At 36.3% G+C, this 21,622-nt stretch overlaps 4 protein-coding genes across 5 annotated transcripts in view; 2 read left to right on the forward strand and 2 right to left on the reverse strand.

Annotated features, from left to right (window-relative positions):
• LOC113230556 (kinesin-like protein KIF2A) overlaps positions 1–5,941 on the reverse strand; it is a 96,294-nt gene extending 90,353 nt beyond the window's left edge. Inside the window, exon 1 of one of the 2 annotated variants that reach the window (XM_026464559.1) lies at positions 5,720–5,941. In XM_026464559.1, coding sequence (XP_026320344.1) covers positions 5,720–5,780 — 61 coding nt within the window. In that variant the 5' untranslated portion in view covers positions 5,781–5,941. The remainder of the gene's footprint in view (positions 1–5,719) is intronic. The other variant, XM_026464560.1, reaches the window with a different exon arrangement.
• A 442-nt stretch (positions 5,942–6,383) lies between these two features.
• LOC113230282 (bifunctional arginine demethylase and lysyl-hydroxylase PSR) lies at positions 6,384–8,472 on the forward strand. Its single transcript, XM_026464137.1, has 3 exons — positions 6,384–6,456; positions 7,120–7,823; positions 7,899–8,472. The coding sequence occupies exons 1-3, from the start codon at positions 6,384–6,386 to the stop codon at positions 8,280–8,282; spliced, it is 1,161 nt and encodes a 386-aa protein (XP_026319922.1). The 3' UTR covers positions 8,283–8,472.
• Positions 8,473–8,910: 438 nt separating this feature from the next.
• On the forward strand, positions 8,911–10,000 carry LOC113230286 (cytochrome c oxidase subunit 5A, mitochondrial). Its single transcript, XM_026464151.1, has 2 exons — positions 8,911–9,073; positions 9,597–10,000. Exons 1-2 carry the CDS (start codon positions 8,937–8,939, stop codon positions 9,916–9,918), a joined length of 459 nt encoding a protein of 152 aa, XP_026319936.1. The 5' UTR covers positions 8,911–8,936; the 3' UTR covers positions 9,919–10,000.
• Positions 10,001–16,739: 6,739 nt separating this feature from the next.
• Positions 16,740–21,622, reverse strand: part of LOC113229902 (DNA-binding protein Ewg) — a 20,852-nt gene continuing 15,969 nt past the window's right edge. The window contains exons 6-7 of the mRNA XM_026463594.1: positions 17,560–17,712; positions 16,740–16,829 (exon numbers count right to left, since the gene is read on the reverse strand). Of these exons, the coding sequence (XP_026319379.1) occupies positions 16,788–16,829; positions 17,560–17,712 (195 nt within the window). The 3' untranslated portion in view covers positions 16,740–16,787. The remainder of the gene's footprint in view (positions 16,830–17,559; positions 17,713–21,622) is intronic.

Consider the following 21,622-nt stretch of genomic DNA (forward strand, 5'->3'; position numbering starts at 1 on the left):
TTGCTGGGCATGGGTCTCTCCTCAGGTGAAGGTTTAGACCATAGTCCACCAATGCGAGTTGGAGATTTCACACGTTGCCTGAGGGTTGTAAACCTTTTTTTTTTTTAATTTAGTTTTTGTAACAATAGTTACTTTTTTGTTCACTACCTGTTCTATCAAGGAAAGAGGGAGCCAGGAGTGCCATAGTTTGAGCTCCTGTCATCCTATTCTTCGTGGAAGTTGGAAGATAATAAATGACCTTATTATTATCTAAATTTCATTGCTTTAATACTAGTGATTCTCTGGTTTATGATTAATTGGTGTGGTGTGACACAACATTATAAATATACATTATATATACATCATTATTCGGATGTCTCAAGACTTCTAATCTTACTAAAGTATGCCGTTTTCTTAAAGTTTAAGAAAAATTTTGCAGTTAAATATACTATATAATATCAAATTTAAGAATCTCAGACAATTTTACCAAAACGTCATACTGTTAGGATTAGAAACTCATGAACATCTGCATCTCTGTGTATTAGCGCAACTTCTTGTTCACGAAAGCCAGAATATTGATACCAAATAAGACTCAGCCGCAAACAAGTGATACTGTACACAGCTACGCTGTGAAATAACTGTCACGAGCGCGAGGGAAGCCGGTCGCGGTGACTCATGCGCCGATTGCCACGCGCACTGTGCGCACAGCGCCCGTCATCGTGTGCTAATGTGGAATACTTATTTTAACATAAGCCAGCAACTTTGTATTTTTGTTTATAACATAGAAATGAAACACGCAACTCCCGTATTACATATGAGTCTATGTATGTATAAAAAACAGTTTCCTCCAATTTCTCTTTACGGGGCACCATCTACAAAAGCGACATTACACGTTACATTAAACATTTCTGGAAATGTATAAATTACAATTAAACCTGTACTGATCAAGATTTCTTTTGACCATGACTGTATTTTGTTTGGTATGCTAACCTAATGTCAGGTTTATTATTAGAAAATGACCTTCTATTCATAATATATCCACTTTTAAAACACTTTTCCAACATCGCTAGGTTGTAAAGTTCTCCAATCAAAAAAAAATGCTGGCCATAAAGTAAAAACAATAAGTCAATTAATATGAAACTAAAATAGGGGCCCTCGGATCGATGCCGATGGAATAACCTTGGGCAGGCGTGGTGGGCGAGCGATCAGGAAGTGCTTGCTACTAGTAACGTAGCTTACTGAACGCTTTAGCTTCGGCCTGATGACATTGGTTGTTTAAGAATATTAGGTTAGTAACAGATGGAACGTTCAGCACACAAACAGCTTCTAATGCGATATAAATTGTCATAACTAATGATTAGGATCTGTGGATATTATAGATATTTCCTGGATGTTGTATTATAAGTATGACACATTACACTCTCAATAATAAATAATGTACGTAAAATATTATGCCATTTGACTGGTGCCACATATCGCACTACTATTACAGTAGTGTTGTAACTCAAAAGATTCTATCATTATTGAACGTAAAGTTTAATTCTCTAAACGTCAATACAACTGTCGTTAGAATTTTGTAACTCAAAACGAGACACCATTCATGTGATCTATAACTGGCCGAAAAAGTCCTTATTCTAAAATATTAAAAGTGCGAAATTGTTTAGACATGTGTAACAAACCTTAACCTATGCATACATTTTAATGATCTTTCACGGGAAGTGAATAATTCGTTTTTCATCGATTCCGAGATAATACACTTCTTTTAATTAATACACTATTGTATTAACAGTGCAATATAACAAAATTCTATTTGATATGAAAAACTTTTTTTTTTAAGTTTTTCCAACGATGTATTAGTTTTACTACGTACGTATAGTCAGTGACCAAAAAATATTATTTTTAGAATTACGCCAATTTACTATTGAGGGTGCTACATCGCTGCTTTTCAAGAGTCTCGCCCAAAAATAAATCCATTACTGAAATTTACTCACAAAATTCTATATTATATTGTAAATGGGACAACTATGTTTTCATTCGTTAAAATAATCACATAACAACATTGGGTAGGACTACTATTTGTGAATTTTGCGCGGTAGACAGGTCTAAGATTTTTTTAAGCCATCTCCCTAATGATATGATTGAAACCATAAATAAGTTCTTTTGAAATGAATAGGTATTCGTAAACATGTGTTTGTGTTTCCCTGACCGCGATGGCGCATCTCATCGCCATAACCTTGCATATTTATTGCCGCGGGATCGACTATTTCCTGCCTGAGTAGTTTACTTTTTTTCACATAAATGGGACGCGAGTTGAATATTTAATCCCTTTATAGAATTAATACGGAACTCTATTCGTGTCGTAGAAATAAAGCCAGGTATATTGGGTACGCGCTATATTTTGAATCATTACCAATCGCGGTCTTGACTAATGACCCGATTTCCTGTACTACGAACACCAGAGTTAATACCAAGTGACAGGACGAACAAGTCATACGCCTGTTGGTAAGCGACACGCCTATCCAAAACAGTTGCAGCGCCACTTTTATCTTTTAATCGCAAAGATCTTAGCGACACTGCCACTGTGCCCGTCACCCTGAAACTTAAGTTGACAAGTCCCACGTGGCTGTAATTTCACCCGCACCCTTACCCGTCTAAACCGGAACGCAGTAATGTGAGCATTACTTCCCTGGACGAACTCTTTCACAAGCAGCTCTACTGCTACTAAACTCATTGTTACATTTGTTAGCAATTGGGAGTAATAAATAATTTGCATTGTATTTACATTGATTGTTCCAGGAAAAGAACCCGGGACCTTCTCAGGAAGCGCCCAGAGTGCTAACCTCTAGATTATTGAGGTCAAATTTCAAGTATACAGAATAGCCTTTGTAAGTTGTACAAGAACTTCAGACACTTTTTCTTTTCTTTTCTCCCTTTACATCTTGGCGTCTAAGACATTGAACGCATAATGCAGATCGCGATTCCATGTACAGCACAATAATTTATCGTACGCCTTCGATTTACCTTTAAAAGTTACGTAGAAACTTAGAAAAGCGAGTTCCGTAAAGGTCATTGTGTTGTTATTTTATTTTGCTGTGTTTAGGTATCAATTTGTTGCCAACATTCAAAAATAAGAATGACGCGACGCTGAGTTATATACCATTGGGTGAAACCGCTTAAAAAGAAAACAAAAATTCTTTTGCTATCACAATTATTCGCGGCATAGCGGAACCAAGAAAAAGTAAGAAAAGATCAACATAACATTGCGTATATTATTTACTGTTACGAGACCCTAAACTGTAAAAGTCATAATAAGACCCGAGGTCTAATACTTTAATTTTACGATTATCGTATCGTATAATTCGAGATACATATTTCTCAAGGCGTACAGTCGTAAAAATACTAGTAACAAGAATCATAGTTTAAAAATTGTAAGGATCAAGTCCCAAACCGATTTTCATGTTTAACATAAGCGAATGATAATCATCAAGCTCTCGGTAGTCGCGCGCGCCGTATAAGGGCTGCGCGCGCGCAAGGCGCAAGGCCGGCACGCCGACACACTTGCCTCGCCGCTAAAAGCTTGCTACGAGCAACTACTAAAATTATAGTTGACTTTTGGAGAAATATACAATGTCAAACTGTTAACGGCCAAATGAAATGCATGACGAGATTTTAAAAAAAATATTAAAAAATAGAGTAGAAATGATTGCAAAGGTATTTTTTAGCAATACAGAAAATATAAATAGTACCTAATAACCATAGCCCATAGACACTGCAACTGATTTGATTTTCTATACTAAAAATATTTGGGAAAAAAGGAAAAGTAGTATTTTTATAATCATTCTTGCTTTTTTTATTGGCACTCCAAATTTACTGAAAATTGGAATCATCTTCATCAAGTATATGTGGAATTTCCTATAAAAAATAGAACAGACATCTTCTTTCAGGATATGAATGACACATAAGGATAAAGTTTACAATCACTATCTAATAAATATTAGGATGCAATGTTTATACAACTAATTTGGCATAATTCAGATATCATGAATCATGTATGTAGATAACAAGTTATGATTATGAGTATCCTGGTATGACCTAAATGTCTATTTGTGTACCTTAAATTTAACTAATTATAACATAGAATATAAAAATACAAATAAAGCCAGCTATAGATTATGAGGAATGGAGGAGGCTACACCGACAAGCTCATAAATGGAATGATGAGTAGTTTCTACATTTTAAATAGGTTTTATTTTATTTGTATGTGCCAATCTGTGTATGTTGCCCAGTATGGCTAACACGACAGGACGCAACTTGAGCGAGAACATCATAAAACGCGATAGAGATTCTCAGATAGAGATCTCGCACTTTATGTCGCGCCCTGCATGCTAGCCTTATTGCTGGCCATAAGCCCCCTACTAAAGAGAGAAGGAGATAAACCCCTAATAGTGTAATAACACTTTGGAAAAAATATATCCATAAGATCAAAATGTAGTTTTTAACTTAGAAATTACAAGGGAACACATATAAATTTTAGGACACACTCTGTACACTCACAAATAGATTTAAATATTAGTTAGTAGCTACGGTTCTAAGTAAGCAAGTCAATGTTTGATGATGCATAAAATGGGATTGTAGTAAACCGAAAAATATAAGCCTTGCACTCACTGCCTATTGGCAATCATAAATTAAGGATTGATATTTATTAATGATAAATACACATAATCATGCTGACCCCTATAATTTTAGTTTTGTACACTTTTGGTAAATAACATTATGGCAATATACTTAATTTTGAGAATGAAGTTTTATGGCTTGGATAGAATATCTTTTTATTTTTTGATGGCGGCCACTAAACTCAGACCATATTTAGTTTTGGTTTTGCAAAAACAATTCAAAACAAAGCAAATTTATATCCAAATAAAATGGGTCTAATTCATGTGAGATTCCTTATCTATTCTAAGAAGAATAAGTACCAGTCTGATACAATAAGATCTTATTGCTGTCAAGACGTTCAATAATCATGAATACACCTACACAAATAAAAGTAAAATGTATCTTTTATAGGCCACTATAATCATATATTTGCGAGGTCACTTTCTTAGTAAACAATTTTAAACATTAAATTCAATTTGAAATTAGAATGTAAGTTATCGTTTTATATTACTGCCTACCACCACATTTATGATATTAAAAAAATATATGTAAAGGTCACTGAAATCATAATCTGAGTTTACTGTAGTAATTAAATGAAATAAGGGCATTATAGGTACCGAAAATTCTGATTTGAATAATTATACAACTTGTTAAAGTAAATAAGTGTTCTTTAGATGTAGTAAAAACAATACCTAGGGGAATGTAAAATGTTATACAAAGCTTTATCATCATAGACAAAGAAAGAGACGTGTTTTCTATATAAAATTGATGAATGGGACAGATTTAGCAAACAGACTATGGTGATACTACAAGCTTTCACTTTTCAAACACCATTTGCGTCGCGATTGATTCGCTCCAACCGCGCTATTACTTTATCTAGTCCAAATACGAACAGAACTGGCAGTATTGTACAAAATTATCGAGTAAAAGTCAGGCCGATTCATACGAACCGTTCATCTGAATCATGAGCCCACAAACACGTCCCTATGTCACCAATCACTGGACCGGTAACTACGTCAACAAATGCTTCACCAAAATACGAGAAAACACTTTCTAGTTGCTAAAAATTAAATATAACAGTACTCACCATCTGTTCTTTTTATGTTGATGTTGATCCCGGACTGAATCTTTACCATACCGTCATCCATCTTTGCACAAGTTCAAGCACCACGTACACTATAGAACATTATTTCCCAGCTGGTATAGGTTCAAAAATAGTCTAACACATTTGGAAATTACACATGAGAACCGGTGAAAATTACAAATAATTTTCTACACCCAGATTGACAGTTATATCGAGCTAGCTGCACACTTCAGACTGGAACGTTTGAAATTTGTTTCACTACAACAGTCAAATCAATCACTTTAAATTTTCAATTTTCTAGCAAATGTGATTGATTTGAAAATCGGTTAATATAATGAAATTATAAACTGAAAATAATCACAAATATTTCAAATTATTTCGGTTATAATATGAAAATCTAAAAAATTATCAGTCTGAACACCAATGCGTCGAAAATTGCTGTTAGTATTGCCAAAACAAAAAAATCGACATCGACACTCAAATATCATTATGGATGCGTTCAATTTTATTCTCACGTTAGTCAATCGATTTGAAATTGAATTAATTTAAGCACAGCACTATGGAAATCCTACCCATAGACAATAGGATTCGAAGTGTCAATCAAACAAATCAATTACAAAATTTGCACACGGTTTTGCGGCAATTTCTTTTTGTTTGCTATAAAGAAATGGACAATGAACACAAATTGTCGCACAAAGTAAAAAAGCGAATCAAAGAAGTGAAAAGGAAAGCTAGACCTGGTGAGAAAACGTAAATTTATCGTGTTGAAACTATTTGTGAAAGTTTACCTGTTTCACTAATAGTTTTTGGGAAATTACTTATGGTTATGCATAAATTAGGCATTTGTTTAACATGACTCATTATACCAACCCTTATATCAAGATTTTGTTGTGATAATCTTAGCGGTTTTTGCAGTTTTCGGGATAGGTCTCGAAGAGCTCGGCAAATGGCAACAACCCCCTGATGCGTCCTTGTAACCGTTATGTCCTTGACAAGCCACTGATTCACCTTTATTTATCTTGCATATCTTGCTAAAATCTTGCCCAACTACAATTGCCACAGTTATCTACCTTGAATTGTCAAGTAACCTCAATTGGTTAAGAAGTGGTTATTATTTTATAAATTTTTAAATTAGGATGATATACATTATAGACCTTTATGAAAATGAAAGAAAACCGTGAGCTATACTTGTACCAATTAATTTGTATAACAGCTTAAGTAATGATGTTGCTAGAAATGAAGCAGATATTTCCAAATTCAGATATTGTATATTCAGTAATACTAATGGAGTGTCTTAAAAACAAGTCTAAATTATATGTAACTATCTTTATTACACTATGATAGTTTATACCACTGTTGTTTATTGTTTTTCAAACATTTTCACATAATTGTTTTACTTATAGAATTAGCTGACAAATACCAATGGTCGGCCTTGAAGTACGCTTCTAATTTTGAAGACTTCCTAAAATGTTCTGACAATGTCGACCGAATAGATGTTAACACAGTCTCTCCTGAAGAATTTATAGACAAATATGAGAAAATATACAAGCCTGTTGTAATAACGAATGTGCAAACCAACTGGAAAGCAAATTACAAATGGACCTTAGATAGACTGGCCAAAAAGTACCGTAACCAAAAATTTAAGTGTGGAGAAGACAATGAGGGTTATAGTGTTAAAATGAAAATGAAGTATTACATAGAATACATGAGGACAACGACTGATGATAGTCCGCTATATATTTTTGATAGTAGTTTTGGTGAGCATCTCAGGAGGAAAAAGCTTCTTGAAGATTATGATATTCCTAAATATTTTAGGGATGATTTATTTAAATATTGTGGAGAAGAAAGAAGACCACCATACCGCTGGTTTGTGATGGGACCTCAACGTTCAGGGACTGGGATCCACATTGATCCTCTAGGAACAAGCGCTTGGAATGCACTGGTATTTGGTCACAAAAGATGGTGCTTGTTCCCCACTCAAACTCCAAGGGAACTGATCAAGGTAACTGGAGCTATGGGAGGGAAGCAGAGGGATGAAGCCATAACTTGGTTCAAGTTGATTTATCCCAAAACTCAGCAAGAAAGCTGGCCCGAGGAGCTCAAACCGGTATGCTAGTTTTATGTAATTTTTATATGTTCTGTACACATAATTTTATGCTTTTTAAAACTTTCTTCACTTCAGGTTGAAATACTTCAAAAGCCTGGTGAAACAGTATTTGTTCCTGGTGGCTGGTGGCACGTGGTCCTTAACCTCGACGACACTGTTGCAGTCACTCAAAACTTCTGCAGCCGCACCAATTTCCCTGTTGTATGGCACAAGACTGTCCGTGGGCGACCTAAGCTCTCCAAGAAATGGATCAAAGTTCTAGAAGCTAAAGAACCAGAGCTTTATAAGGTTGCCAGTGGCATGGACATGAGTCAAGGCACTGGTGTTGCTTCAGACAGTTCATCAAACAGCAGCTCGTCTAGCAGTGACAGTGACAGCAGTTCTACTGATTCCAGTGAGGAAGATAGTGGACAGGAAAGCATTACTGCACACAAGAAAAAAAGACGAAGGAAACTATGAAAGAACAAGCCTTATAGTATCAAATTGTGAATGAGTTACATAATATAAATCCCAAGCTAGTGAAATTTTAATTGACATTATATTATGAACTTTTAATTTTTTCCCATGCCTTAATATATTTAGCAAACGTCGGTATTGTGTAAGCCTGCCTTTGTATTATTAGGTATAATTGACTAATTTAATTCGTACTCACTGTTATTTCGTAATAGTAAGCAACTATGAAATTTTGTTAACTATATTTCATTTATCAATAAAGTATTAATTGAGTATGAAAATGGCTATTTCACATTTTGTCCTACCCATACGAACGTAAAAAAGTATTAAGCTGATTACTCATGGGGCGGAAAGTGTTGCGGCATCATACTGCAGCACCAGTGGTGTGATTGTAGCTATGTGGCGTGATCATCTGAGTCGCACATTAGTAGACGATTGCATGTGCAACCAAATGCAAAGGCGTGCAACACAAAACTTTGAATCTGCGACAATGACGCCCTCTGCGCCATCGAATTAAATTAATTCATAATTATCATAATCGACTAATGTCAGCACACTACTAAATTTGCAAAAAAAAATACTGGCAAAAAATTTTCATCTATGGTTTTCGGCAGCCATTTGTTATCTTTGTCAAAGTTTCCGTGAAACCTCTCTCCAAAAATGCTGAAATCAGCCACAGGCAGATTGGCCACTGTCTTGAAGAGTTCCTTGCTCCCAACAGCCAGAGCTAGTGCCATTGTCTCCGTGAGGAAATCGCATGGCGGCCCGGTCGAATCAGACGAAGAATTCGATAACAGGTTATCTTTCCTTCTGTAATTTTGACGTTATGTAACTGAAAACGTTGTTTTACTCCTGCTGAATATTTATTTTATCTGTATCTGTGATATTACTATTTTATACACTGAGCACGACGCGTATATTGCGATAAATTTTGGATAGATATTGAATATTACGTACCTATATTTCTACTTCGTGTCTTATACTGTCTATTTGCTTATGTAGGTATCGATTTTCTTCACCAAATACCCTAAAACAACGATGAAGGAGACATTGTACTGTTAACATGTATACTAAACTGACTCATTTTTAAAGTAATGAATGCTTACATTAATGTCTCTTGGTACTGTCAATAAGTAAAAAGACCATGCATTTTTTAAAAATATTCCACAACTTCCCATCTTCCCTCGCGGGCCTTTTCTCGAGTCAGATTCGGTTAGTGCTAAGGGTTAGCAAAATGCGTGTTCTGGCAGACCTATAACAACTTCAACCTGTACATTAATAGCCTGCCATTTATTTAGAAAGTGTTGTGTAACGTTTCAGATATGAGGCGTTTTTCAACAGAAAAGACATCGACGGCTGGGAGATCCGCAAAGGTATGAATGACTTGTGTGGCATGGATCTGGTGCCCGACCCAAAAATCATAAAGGCTGCGATGTACGCTTGCAGACGGGTGAATGACTATGCACTCGCTGTCAGGTTTCTGGAGGCCTGCAAGGACAAATGTGGCCCTAAAGTTAATGAAATCTACCCATACCTTATCCAGGAAGTCAAACCCGTTCTCACAGAGCTTGGCATCGATACACCCGAGGAGCTCGGCTATGACAAACCTGAATTAGCTCTACAAAGTGTTTTCGAGATGTAAGGTCACCGGTGATATATAAGTTGTAGAAAAATTTGTATGATAGTTGTCGACAATTGTATTTTTGAATTATGGGAAGAAAGCCTTCAGCGCTAGTATTCGAGCCACCAACTCTTAGACTCAACAAGCTTATCTAATGTATAAATCGTTAGAAGATTTGTTTGTTGTTTTATTTTTATAAATTTGTTTTCATAATTCCTTTATTGCTATAATCTATGTCAACCACACCGCAACAGGAAAATAAATAAATATTCGAAAATTTATATCCATTTATTTGTAGACTTGAACACTGCACCTAAACATGAATAAATTTGAGTAGGATATCCGGTCATAAATGATTCAGTTGCTGCTTCTGTTTATAAAACACTAAATACTAAATAATGTAGTTAATCCATTGTGTTCAGTCCAGGAATTCAAAACAATCTTGATTGCGTTACTTTGAACTTGTAAATATAAATAAGATGGGTAATCCTGCAACATTGCAAGTGATTATGTGACGAAATATTGCAAGGTTGTGCAAAGAATATAAAAGTGGTGGTCGCAATGAAAAGTAACAATTTTGTCCATATTTTATAAATATCGCCACTAGTAGGCGCTGAAGAGTTCTAGGGCGAAAGGGCCTCGCCTCTGAAGCAATTGAAGGCGTTGATGTTGTCCAGGGGGTACTACCGCATTTGAAAAAAAACCTGATCTATAGAAACTACACTACATATATGTCATTTTATTCTTAGTGATTTTTGTGTCAGGTTAATATAAAAAATACGTGTGAAAAATATGTTATCTCTATATTTATAGAGATACCGTAAAACCCCATTAATAATCGCAGATCTATAGTAATGCTTTTTAATACAGCTAATAGGTTATGATATAGTAATACGTAAAAATAATATACACATTTTTCTGCTAATTATCGCCCAATGTAAAAATTACATTATTTTATTTAATTATTATAGTGCTTGTGCTTGTGCCGAAACTGTATTATTCTATAAATACTGATGCACCATTTCTTTGACATTTACTTCGGAGACTACCTCGTGTGTTCATAAGTTTTGTGAAAAAATAAAAAATGTAATTTTAAAATTTTCAGATAATCATAAGTAGACTCTAACTAATCTTACAAGCAAACTACTCAAAATAACCGGCTTTATTCTTAATACAAGCTCTTAGACGTTCTAATCGATATTTGATCGCGGCATGAATTTTCTCCAATGGGATTCAGTTAGCTCTCAGAGTAACCGAGGGTTAGCTTCTTTGAGCGTAAAGCATTGAGCCTAAAGCAGGCGCTTTAGGCTCAATTTACATTGCGGCGGGACGGAAGCCAATTTTTGTAACGAAATTGTATGTTGTACAGGCTTCCCCAGTCTTTGATAATTAATTTTTTGCTTTCGCCTTAACGCTTTGTTGGCAAAAATGGAGCGGAGTGACACCTGCATATGAAACCTCCCACCATACCACCACACTCGCCGGATAATGGGTACGCGAAACATTTCGCCGCGCTGAAGCCGGAACATCCATGCTGTTTTTGTCAAGATTTTTTCGTCAGTGAAGAGTATCTTTTTCCTATCCTGTCTCCTAAGCAGCATTGGACAACGTTCGTGTCGTAATTTACGAGGGCGACTATTTAACAGTCTGTACTACCTCAAATGGCGTTGGTTGATCCCGTATAACAGTGAAATTGTTGCATCAAAATTGAAGATATAAACCGATTAACATACGGTGTGAAAACAAGATTCCTACCGCTGTATTCAAGAAGTACTTTACATATACCAATGATTTTTTTATACCAACTAAACTAAATAGAACACTGTATACTATACGGTTACATTTTTCAAATAACTTTAATTTCGTACGAAATAAAAATTTCGAACTAAAACCAGTGTCTCTGTCGCTCGACCAAGCAAAATTACGCATCATTTTGCTACGGGAAAATTTAATTCACAGGTAACATGGAGTCTAAGAAGTGAACTTACAACTGTAGGTCTTTACCTTGCAAAACTGCAAAGAGAGTTTGTTCTGGGTGTAACATGGATTTCGGCGGAGTCGCTCTCTGATTATTTTAATGTTAGCAGTAGCCCTTACAGACCGTGGGCGACCACGTCTGGCGATCTTTCGGAGAATCAGTATCCCTGTAACGTTTTAAGGCGTAACATACAAAGTTGCCAAAACATTTTATGTCAAGGAAAATCTGCAATGGTTTTTCCCCCGCCATATTTAGCGAAACTACAGTATTCTAGTACGTAACTGTTTTGTTTCCTCCATTACGAGAAAACTAATAGAAATTCATTTAAAAACGTACTTACAAATGGAACATAATTCCAATTCAAAGTTGTGAAAATAATTAAACAGCTACCAGTATTATTTTGCTTTATTTTTTAAAGTCAAAGTTTGTCTCAAAACTTATGAACACACGAGATCCTGAAGAATCTTAGCGCCCCAAAAATAAACGTAATAAGGAAAATAATACATCATCATCTCGAAAAATGCAATCCTCTTCAAAGTCACCTTTCTTGATTTGTCTATAAACTGTGATATACACACCACACTCACTTATAGCCCCGCACTAGGGAAACCCTGTATCGCCGGTGCCATGGACACACATAGGCAACCACAATTACACCTAAACTCACGAAAGAAATAAATGTAGGCCATACAAATGTTTCTCCCGGCCCGGGAATCGAACCCGGGACCTTTGCGTGGCATACATCATGGTAACCGTTCGGCCACGGAAGCAGTGAATAGAATTTATATTATCCTCAAAAATAAGAAATTTCCAAACGATATCACCCCACATGAAAGAATGGCATTAGTGGAATTACGTTAAACGGAACAATAAACATATTAACGTGTTTGACATAATTCCACATAGGCCATTTTTCCATGAAGGTTGCGAATTTAGGCTCTTGGAACATGGAAATGGCTAAGGTACGCGACGTTTTGAATATTTAACTACAACCTACCTAACAACTGCATGTCACGACTGCATCATTTTTTTTTTTTTATGAAGTACCAATAAATTATAGTAAATTATCTAGCCCGTAATTATTATCTCGACAGTAAAATATTACATTTTACAACTTTCATTCGTACGATCTCAAAATCTTAATGACTGAATATCAGCCCTTTGAGTCACTAATCAGTTCTATTTTTAGGTTGGCCTAGGTGCTCACAACAATTTCTTTAACTTAGGTAGCTAGGTACCTACCTAGCTTATCCGGTCATGTAATATGTTTGCCTATTGAAAAATTAAAACCACATATCTGTACGTAAATACTTTTAATTATTGCAATATCCACACATTCATGCCATTATTTACAATCACAAATTGCCTAACAACAAAATTGTGCCTTCGTCGTTACATAAAATCGTTGGGACAAAACACAATCTTACTTATATACATATACAGTAGTATACAACAAAATAGAAAGAAAAAATAGAAATTCAAAATAAATTATATGGCAAAATAAAAACAAATAATAAACTTGTCTTTTAGAAGAGAATAAAATAGATCTTTGTACTTTTCTATGATGACTATCTTATGTCTAGTCGACTAAATCCTAAATAGTTATCAGAACTTTGAATCCCGTTGGGTAGGCTTTAAATTGTACAATTACTATAGATTGACCAGTAATCTGTTGTGAAAATTTTCGTATTTGACAAGTTGGTACTACCCTATGTCAAATTGGAAACAATTGTCATTCATAAATTTTCTGGTCAATGTAAAGGTATACGGTTGTATATAGAGAATAAGAAATAAGTAATGCTACTAGTGCTGTAGTAACCCTGCACTTTATCGGATGTTGCGCGGCGATTAATAATTATCGATATCTCAATACACAAGAACTTTACAATACTACTGAGAGCATCTTGTCCTTGAGTTAAGCCCGCAATACATGTTGGCCGAATCTAGGCGAGTGAAGGCGAGCGCCAACGGGTATAGGGCTCACTTGGCGTGGCTTGTCACGACCACTCGTCTCACTTCGAAGCAGTTTCGGTTTTTCTACACAAATCAAAGGCGCTCGCCTACACTTGGCCAAATGGCGTACACGTTTGTCCGCCCGCCATATTCGGTTGGCGCCAGTCGCGGTAATAGTGCAAAATGTGGCTCCGTACAAATAAAGATATTTTCAAGTGTTTGGAGTTTTATCAGAATGAACCTGTTATTTGGAACCCCAAAGACCTTCTTCAATGTTCATCTTACCTTCTATTTTTGTGAATACTCAGCATCCACCACCTTCCTTTTTGTCTTTTCTTTTTACTACTTTATTGCGGTTGACTTAATAATTATAAGCGGTCATTAAATAAACAGCAGCAGCTGCAATAACTTCTACGTGTCGGCGTCGTCCATATTATTTCAGTGCACCAACTTGTGGTCAGCTCCACAGAACTCGTCTAATCAATTTGCCTCGTGTTGGCCTAGGCTCAGCCAACATGTATTGCGGGCCTTATATTCTTGGTAATTCTAATACGACGAACCAGTGAATATTAGCTACATATCTATCTATTTACATTATCGTTCATCTAGATGACACGTAGTTACAAAGAATATTTATGGAGAAATCGAAAATTACTTAACAACATTTATACAAGAATCGTAAGATGTAAATTAGAAAAACTTATCGTCATTCTCGGAATAGTGTTCACTACCTAATTTCCGTGGCAATTTATGTTATCTAAATTTTCAAGTATATTATCTTGTAATTTTTAAATATTTCACGATACAATACGCCAATATTAAATAATACGGCATAATAACAATAATACTTAAAGAATAAAAATTGCCACGGAAATCAGGTAGTGAACACTAGTCCGAGAATAACCGTCATATGTTTGTTTACTACTTACTATATGGCTTTCTTTCATGCGTATTAATGCGTTCAACATAAAAAGCATGTTATAGTAAACGTAATCATTTTCCTAATTTACACTTATTACAGAGCATACCTGTATCTTTTTTAAAACTACGGGATAATTTTAAATTACATTTTATATTACAGAAATTACATTATAGTTCTTTGTAAATTCTCGATCATCCATACGACTAGAAACTTTCGACTGGTGAAGACTAGAATGGCAACAAACTTAAGTAAACGAATAAATTAAACAACTATAACAATTAACAGACTAACTTATACATTAATGTATAAATAATAAAATATAAAGGAATGTTTTCGTAAATAAATATAACTAACCTAATTGTTGTTTATAAACTTGAAATTAATTTCACAAGTGTAAATATTGTGGACGTCCTTTTTGCTGTTGGTTGTTTGAAAGGGTCAGCACTATTTTTGAAACAAATCCATTGCACAACAGACTCGATATGAGTAATTTTCAGTTTTCAGGTTAGTTTTCTCTACTTAATTTCAGTATTATTACGGAATGGTTAAATAATATTTTTTTATTATTTAAGTATACCAGTATACGATCATAAAATATTAGATGATATTTCAGGATAATACACTCGAATATTAAATAGTACTTCATGATAATATTCTAAAATTTTTAAGTAACAAAAATTGCCACCGCAATTAAGAAGGGAAGACTGAAAATTACTTATATAATAAATACTTCTGCGAATTTATTTGATCAAAACTAACATGTTATCAAAAATGTTGGCGTTAGTCAGTACTAACGCCAACAGTCTAGCGAGTGCTAGACGCAAATATGTCTCACGTAATGCCGTCACGTTTTTAAAATTACACTAGTCAAGAAAAAATGGCCTGATTTAGTTGCAATAATTGATAGGTACTAGAACAGATTGACGAAAGGTGTCGCCGCGGAAAAAGTAAAACGCTCTAGTTACTTTAAAACGGCAGCTTGACTAGAACCAACGAATTCAATTTGTATCTACTTAATCAAACTTTTAAGAATCGATTATGATAACGCTGTGACAAGGCATTTCAACGGCTCTTCGTTGCACATTCATTTGGAGAACCTAAATAAAAAGGTGACGGTAAAATATTGCACACATAAAAACAGAAAAATAAATTAGGTTTACACTTTGTTAACAAATAATCTCCATTTGATGGCTAGTTTACATTTTGACTTATTGGCTTCAAAATCCAAACAACACTCACTCAGAAGTCTGACAAACCTTGGACAATTATTAAATAATTAAATATAATAATTTATACTAACACGGATCTATGTCCAAAATATAGCCCATTTCGTATATTACAATAGTCGACGACACGTTGAGACCAAATACAATTATTCTAAATAATGGTTTCGAATTATCGTAGGGTAACCCTCGTTAACATTTAATTACAATTAAGTACAGTAATTCTCTAAGTTTCCTTCGACTGTGTCATTTCAAATGAAGAATCCGCCGCTACGATTTGACTAATTTACTTCGACGACGTGGAAGGTCGCACGGTAATTGTTATGTCGGGGATCACAGCGTCCTCACGTTCGTGCTCACGTTTGACGCGAACGTTCGAAATGACGCCGTTGTTGACTTCGAGCACGCCTCGCATGTCACCATCGACCATTTCAGCGCTATAGTCCACATCGACGTCACCGACGTCGGGCACTTCGCCCACGTCAGCCATGCGCACATCGCTGACGTCGCCGATGTCGGCCGCGTTGGCTATTTCGCCGACGTACTTGACGTGCGGCATGTCGGGCAGGTCGGAGACGTCGCGGATGACGGAATCAGCGGTGGGGACGTCGTCGGGGAGATACCTGAGTGAGGAGTCGTCGTTGATGACGTACCTTGCGGCGCCGTCGCCGTCCATCTGCACAACGTAGTAGCGAGTGCCGGAGTGGTCCGGCGCGGCCGCCGCTTCCGCGGGTGCGGATGCGGCGGCCGGGGCGCGCCGCTACGACTGCTCTAGCAGGTCGGGGCACTCGCTCGGGGCCACCAGGCCCATCAGCTAGGAGTCCGTCACAACCGTGTCCCGCTCTGCCTTCACTTGCTGCAAAGCCAGTGTCCATGTCATATTAACTGCCTCTGTGGCTAAACGGTGACTATTGACTGCCACGCAGAGGTCCTAGGTTCGATTCCCGGGAGAGAAATATTTGTATGTAAATATTTGTCCATGGCACCAGGGACACAGGGTTTCCCTAGTGCGGGACTACGTTGAGTGTGTGCGTTATTATTATTATAAAAAAAACATTTCTCCATTTACTAAGATTTGTAAATCTTCTCATTTTTTTTATAATATCAAGTGACGGGACGAACAAGTAGTGCGTCCGACGGTAAGCTACACGCCTGTCCATAACAGTTGCAGTGACACTCAGTTTTAAATTGCAAAGATCTGCGGGACACTGCCACTGCGCCCGTCACCCTGAGACATAAGTTGACAAGTTCCATATGCCTGTAATTTCACCCTTTTTACCCTTCAAAATCGGTACACACTAATTCTGTCATCAGCCTGGCAGCAGGAATGGGTAAATTGGCAGTACTAGCCTGGACGAACTTTCACAAGGAGTTCTACTAATGTATCGATCTACAAAAAATAACTTTGTATTAAAAATGCAACCTTTTCTTCTTTGACAAAACAAAATGGAACAGCGAATTATGCACGAAAGCAGTAAAACACCTTAATAACTTTAAAACGGTGCATCGATTATTCGACCATATCTCAATTATAGTAAAATTTTTAATATAGTCATACTGGAGCAAAATAGTAAACCCATTTTTACCATGGCCTTGGTGAGCACAGTTGCGTCTTTGAGCGAGAGCACCTGCAGCACTTGTGGCTCCCCCCCGCTGCCCTGCAGCATCACCTGCGCCACGCCGCCGCCCATGCCGATCGCCTCCAGCTCGCTGCCGTTCTCCACCTGCTGAACATCGCACTGACCGATAAGGAAATTGCGAATCACACACATCTCTCATAAATATATTGATATAAGAATCAAAACTGAACCATACTTACCATCAAGTCGAAATTGCTTTGTTTGTTTACGTCAGACGTAGAAACTTATTACACACACGTTACATGCATATGCCAGTGCATAGCGCAGACCACACCGCAAACTAAACTAATCCAGCTAAATCCCATAGTTTACATGCAGCTATGTAAGCCAAGCTAACTTATTTTCGCTCACGGTGTGGTCTGCGCTTAATGCCCGTTAGAAGCTGTCTAGGTTATCGAAAACTTGACATACTACCACCCTGAGTTGAAAGGGCGCTTGTGACAAAACTCAAAACCAAGACAATGTTTAAAGCAATGAAATTTAAAAAATATCAACTTTTCATTTGCGATAACTTCATACCTTCACCACATACGAAAAAATAAAAATATGAAAGACCGCCATGTTTTTACTGATCGCGACAGTATACATAATACATTTTTCAAATAATTGTAACATTTTTATAAAAAAAAACCGGCTTCAAATATTCGTGGAATTACATTTGCCAAGTATTATTGAAATCGGTTACCGAAAAGTACGTGAAACCGAATTCATCCCCTACTTTGCCACCCTTAGAGGTGGAATATTTTCTTCCAATTTAAATGGGACCAATACTCAGGTACCCTCTTTACACGAAAAAAAAAATCAAAATCGATTCACACATTTGTATTATTATTATTACTGAACATAATTATGTATTAAAAAAATACAGTCGAATTGGCAACCTCCTCCTTTTTTTGAAGTCGGTTAAAGAATGTCCCATGCCCTTTCAACTATCGGCCGCAGCATACTTAGCGGTGTCAATGTACACGATGACTTTAATATTACAAGCAAAATAGCTTGAAGGAAATATGATATAAATATGCAAATAAAATATAAACATGCAAAGGAGCTAGCGTGATCGTGCAATGCCAATATTCTAAAAGCGAGTACAATAAAACAAAAGAATACACATTCACATATTTATTGGTGCGCACACAACACATTTAATTTAAAATCTTGTAGGATTGTGAAATGTGGATACAAAAAAAAATTGCGCCCAGAGGCTCACTGTGACGACATCAGGGGGTCTACTATAATAAAAAACAATGTCAAGTATGAAGATTCATTCGCATCACGCGTCTTTTATTTGGTCGAGTACTACTCATTTGACAGTAGTTGTTTCAGACGTATATTGGACGGAGAACGAGAATAGACCCTCAGGCTTAGGCCATCGATAGATTATGATGGGGTGTAAGGGCATTGGGGGTATAGGGGAATTGAGCAATATTTTATTATTATTACTTACTCTGCATTTAAGAGCTAGATTGACTCATTATAAATGAACGATTAATAAACAAAATATCTCACGAATATTAATTCCCCTCCTCCATCGAGTTACCGAGTTAAATAATAATCGGCCGTGTTAGCCAACAAGTTTGCAATGAATGTTAATATTAAGTAACAATTTACGTCAACATTTCGGATTACGTTTTGTCAAACCAACGAATTAACTGCGGCTAACATGTTAACGAATGAATAAGGCGCCTGTTACACCACGAGAAAGTTTTCGCAGTTACCACGCTTTCACGTATATTAATAGCGAATCTGAATTATATGTGCTAGGTAACAACATTTAAATTCCTCTGAATAATAGAACCGCGCGGTCGCCGCGTAGACCAAAGACAAACCAGCTTCGCCGCCGCGCCCGGGTTGCTAATTTAAGTTAAAACGTAAAAGCTAAATAAATAGAGCGTACTTTGCCATGACAGTTAGATGCACGCCGGCGCTGCGCGGCGGCACCGCGATGAAATTCGTGTCAAATAAATGCGCCCTAAGCGTGGCTTCAAGCACTTGCAAGTTTCTTAAATATGTCAAACGCAATTAGACCACCAATAAATGACCAACAGGACAACCTATAGTCTGTCTTTTTTGAAGATTAAAATGACAGTAAATTGCGCTAGTATTGCCCACTTACAAGCAGCTAGTGATTGCACTCGATAATTATTTTATCGACTATCGACAGAATGCTAGTTACGCTTATGTAATAAATATGGCTATTTAACTATCTAACTTGTTTCATTTGAATCACCATCGGGACATTGTTCGTTCAATTGCTGGGCACAGGTTATTTGAATTGTCAAGTTTTGTAAATTCGTACATACACACTGCATTTACTTTGAATACGCATCGCAGGTCTGGAGCCCTCAATACCTACATATCGCGTTTTGAAAATGTGCAAAAAAGATTTATCAAGTTTTATGTTTTCGAACTAGGGAGCGGTACGAGTCAACCCGGTATCTTGATATATGTAAGAAACATCATCTTTTGCCACTAGAGGTACGACGTCAGATAGCAGACTTAGTATTTTTGCGAAAAATTGCTTCTGGTGCCGTGGACTCCCCGGAACTTGTGTCCAAAATATCTCTTAGAGCCCCTACAAAGCCCCTTAGGTTTAATTCACTTTTGTGCGTACCTATGGCCTCTTCGAATTTTCGGCGGAATGCATATCTCTTACGTGCGAGTAATAGCTTCAATGAATTGTCCAAGCAGGTTGATATTGACCTTTTTAACACTTGTATTGTATTGGTGAAGCGTCTTATTGGTTATTTTGTTTTTTGGCGAGTAGGTAATTATTAAGTGCTGTGAAAATGTATATAGTATAAGTTAGTAGTTATATATTTAGTTATAATTTAATGCTCATTTACGTAATGTGTGTCTGTCGGTTAGGACTTATAATTGGCTCTCCATTATTATTTCAGTTTTTTATTCTATAAGAGAGCCGTTGGTCTTCCAATAAGTTAAAATAACAATTTATTTCAATTACTAGAAGACCAGCTGTCAAAATAAGAATAAAAAAGGCAGTAACAATTAGTAATCATTAGAACGTCGTAACAGTCACAATTCAAGACACTTTCAGCAAAATTTATCTTTCACAATCTATCGATAAAACTATCGACAACTACACGACTATTTAAAATTCACGATAACTGGCAACACTGCAAATGTCATTTTACTCCGTCTTCGAAAAAGACAGATCATGCCTTTCAGTTTCTACGAGTTTTATGTTGCAGGTTCTGTCGTTGTAGATTCTCCGCTCATTGAATTATGTCGAAATTCACCGGTAAATTTTTGAGTAAAAACGCGTGTGTTTCTCAACTTACCATTGGCGTAATCATCGATTGCTTTGATGGCGCCATAACATTTACAATTAAAAGAAGAAGGAATTCATGTGCGAAATTTAATTAGAAATATCGTGATTGAAACCCGTACGCCGAAGAAGGTTCACAAGCCTCAGAAAACGTATGAAGACTATGGCCATAACCCTCGCCGGAGAGGAGACCCGTGCCCAGCAGTGAGACGTATAAATGGTTTCATTATAATGATATAGTTAACCTTTGTTAATAGCTTTTTAAACGACTTTTGACGTCTTAAGTTATCAATTCCCCGAATCTCGGAGTCGCGAGTGTTTGGATACGTTCGCCGAGCGTTCGTCAGTGTCAGGAGGACGCATAACAGGTCACGATCACGATTATATTTAGCTTAACCAATATTAACTTTAGTTTTCACTGGTATTTTTAGATAATAAATTTACTACTAAATATATAGTAAAAATAGGATTGGGTAGTGTACGTTAAATACAGGAATTATGTATTTTAAATGTGCATCGCAAGCAAACTGAAGAGTTTCAAGCTAAAACACTAGTCTTTGGCAAACTTAATACAACTGTTGATATCGAGTTGTTTAAAAAGCCTCGAGATTTTGTATCACAGTATATAAATAAATAAAATGTGTATTTATACTTTTTTTTATATATATTATATAAATTAATTCATTTTACACAATAATAGTTTTTAACATCTCGAGCCTTCAA

Source organism: Hyposmocoma kahamanoa, unplaced genomic scaffold (genome assembly GCF_003589595.1).
Source record: "Hyposmocoma kahamanoa isolate Upper Pololo Valley unplaced genomic scaffold, ASM358959v1 63, whole genome shotgun sequence".
Classification (NCBI taxonomy): Eukaryota; Metazoa; Arthropoda; class Insecta; order Lepidoptera; family Cosmopterigidae; genus Hyposmocoma; species Hyposmocoma kahamanoa.

Coding starts and splice junctions, on each gene's coding strand:
- LOC113230286 (XM_026464151.1), top strand. CDS start 8,937: ATGCTGAAATCAGCCACAGGCAGATTGGCCACTGTCTTGAAGAGTTCC. Junction 9,074..9,596: donor GACGAAGAATTCGATAACAG/GTTATCTTTCCT, acceptor GTAACGTTTCAG/ATATGAGGCGTTTTTCAACA.
- LOC113230282 (XM_026464137.1), top strand. CDS start 6,384: ATGGACAATGAACACAAATTGTCGCACAAAGTAAAAAAGCGAATCAAA. Junction 6,457..7,119: donor GAAAAGGAAAGCTAGACCTG/GTGAGAAAACGT, acceptor TTTTACTTATAG/AATTAGCTGACAAATACCAA. Junction 7,824..7,898: donor GGCCCGAGGAGCTCAAACCG/GTATGCTAGTTT, acceptor TCTTCACTTCAG/GTTGAAATACTTCAAAAGCC.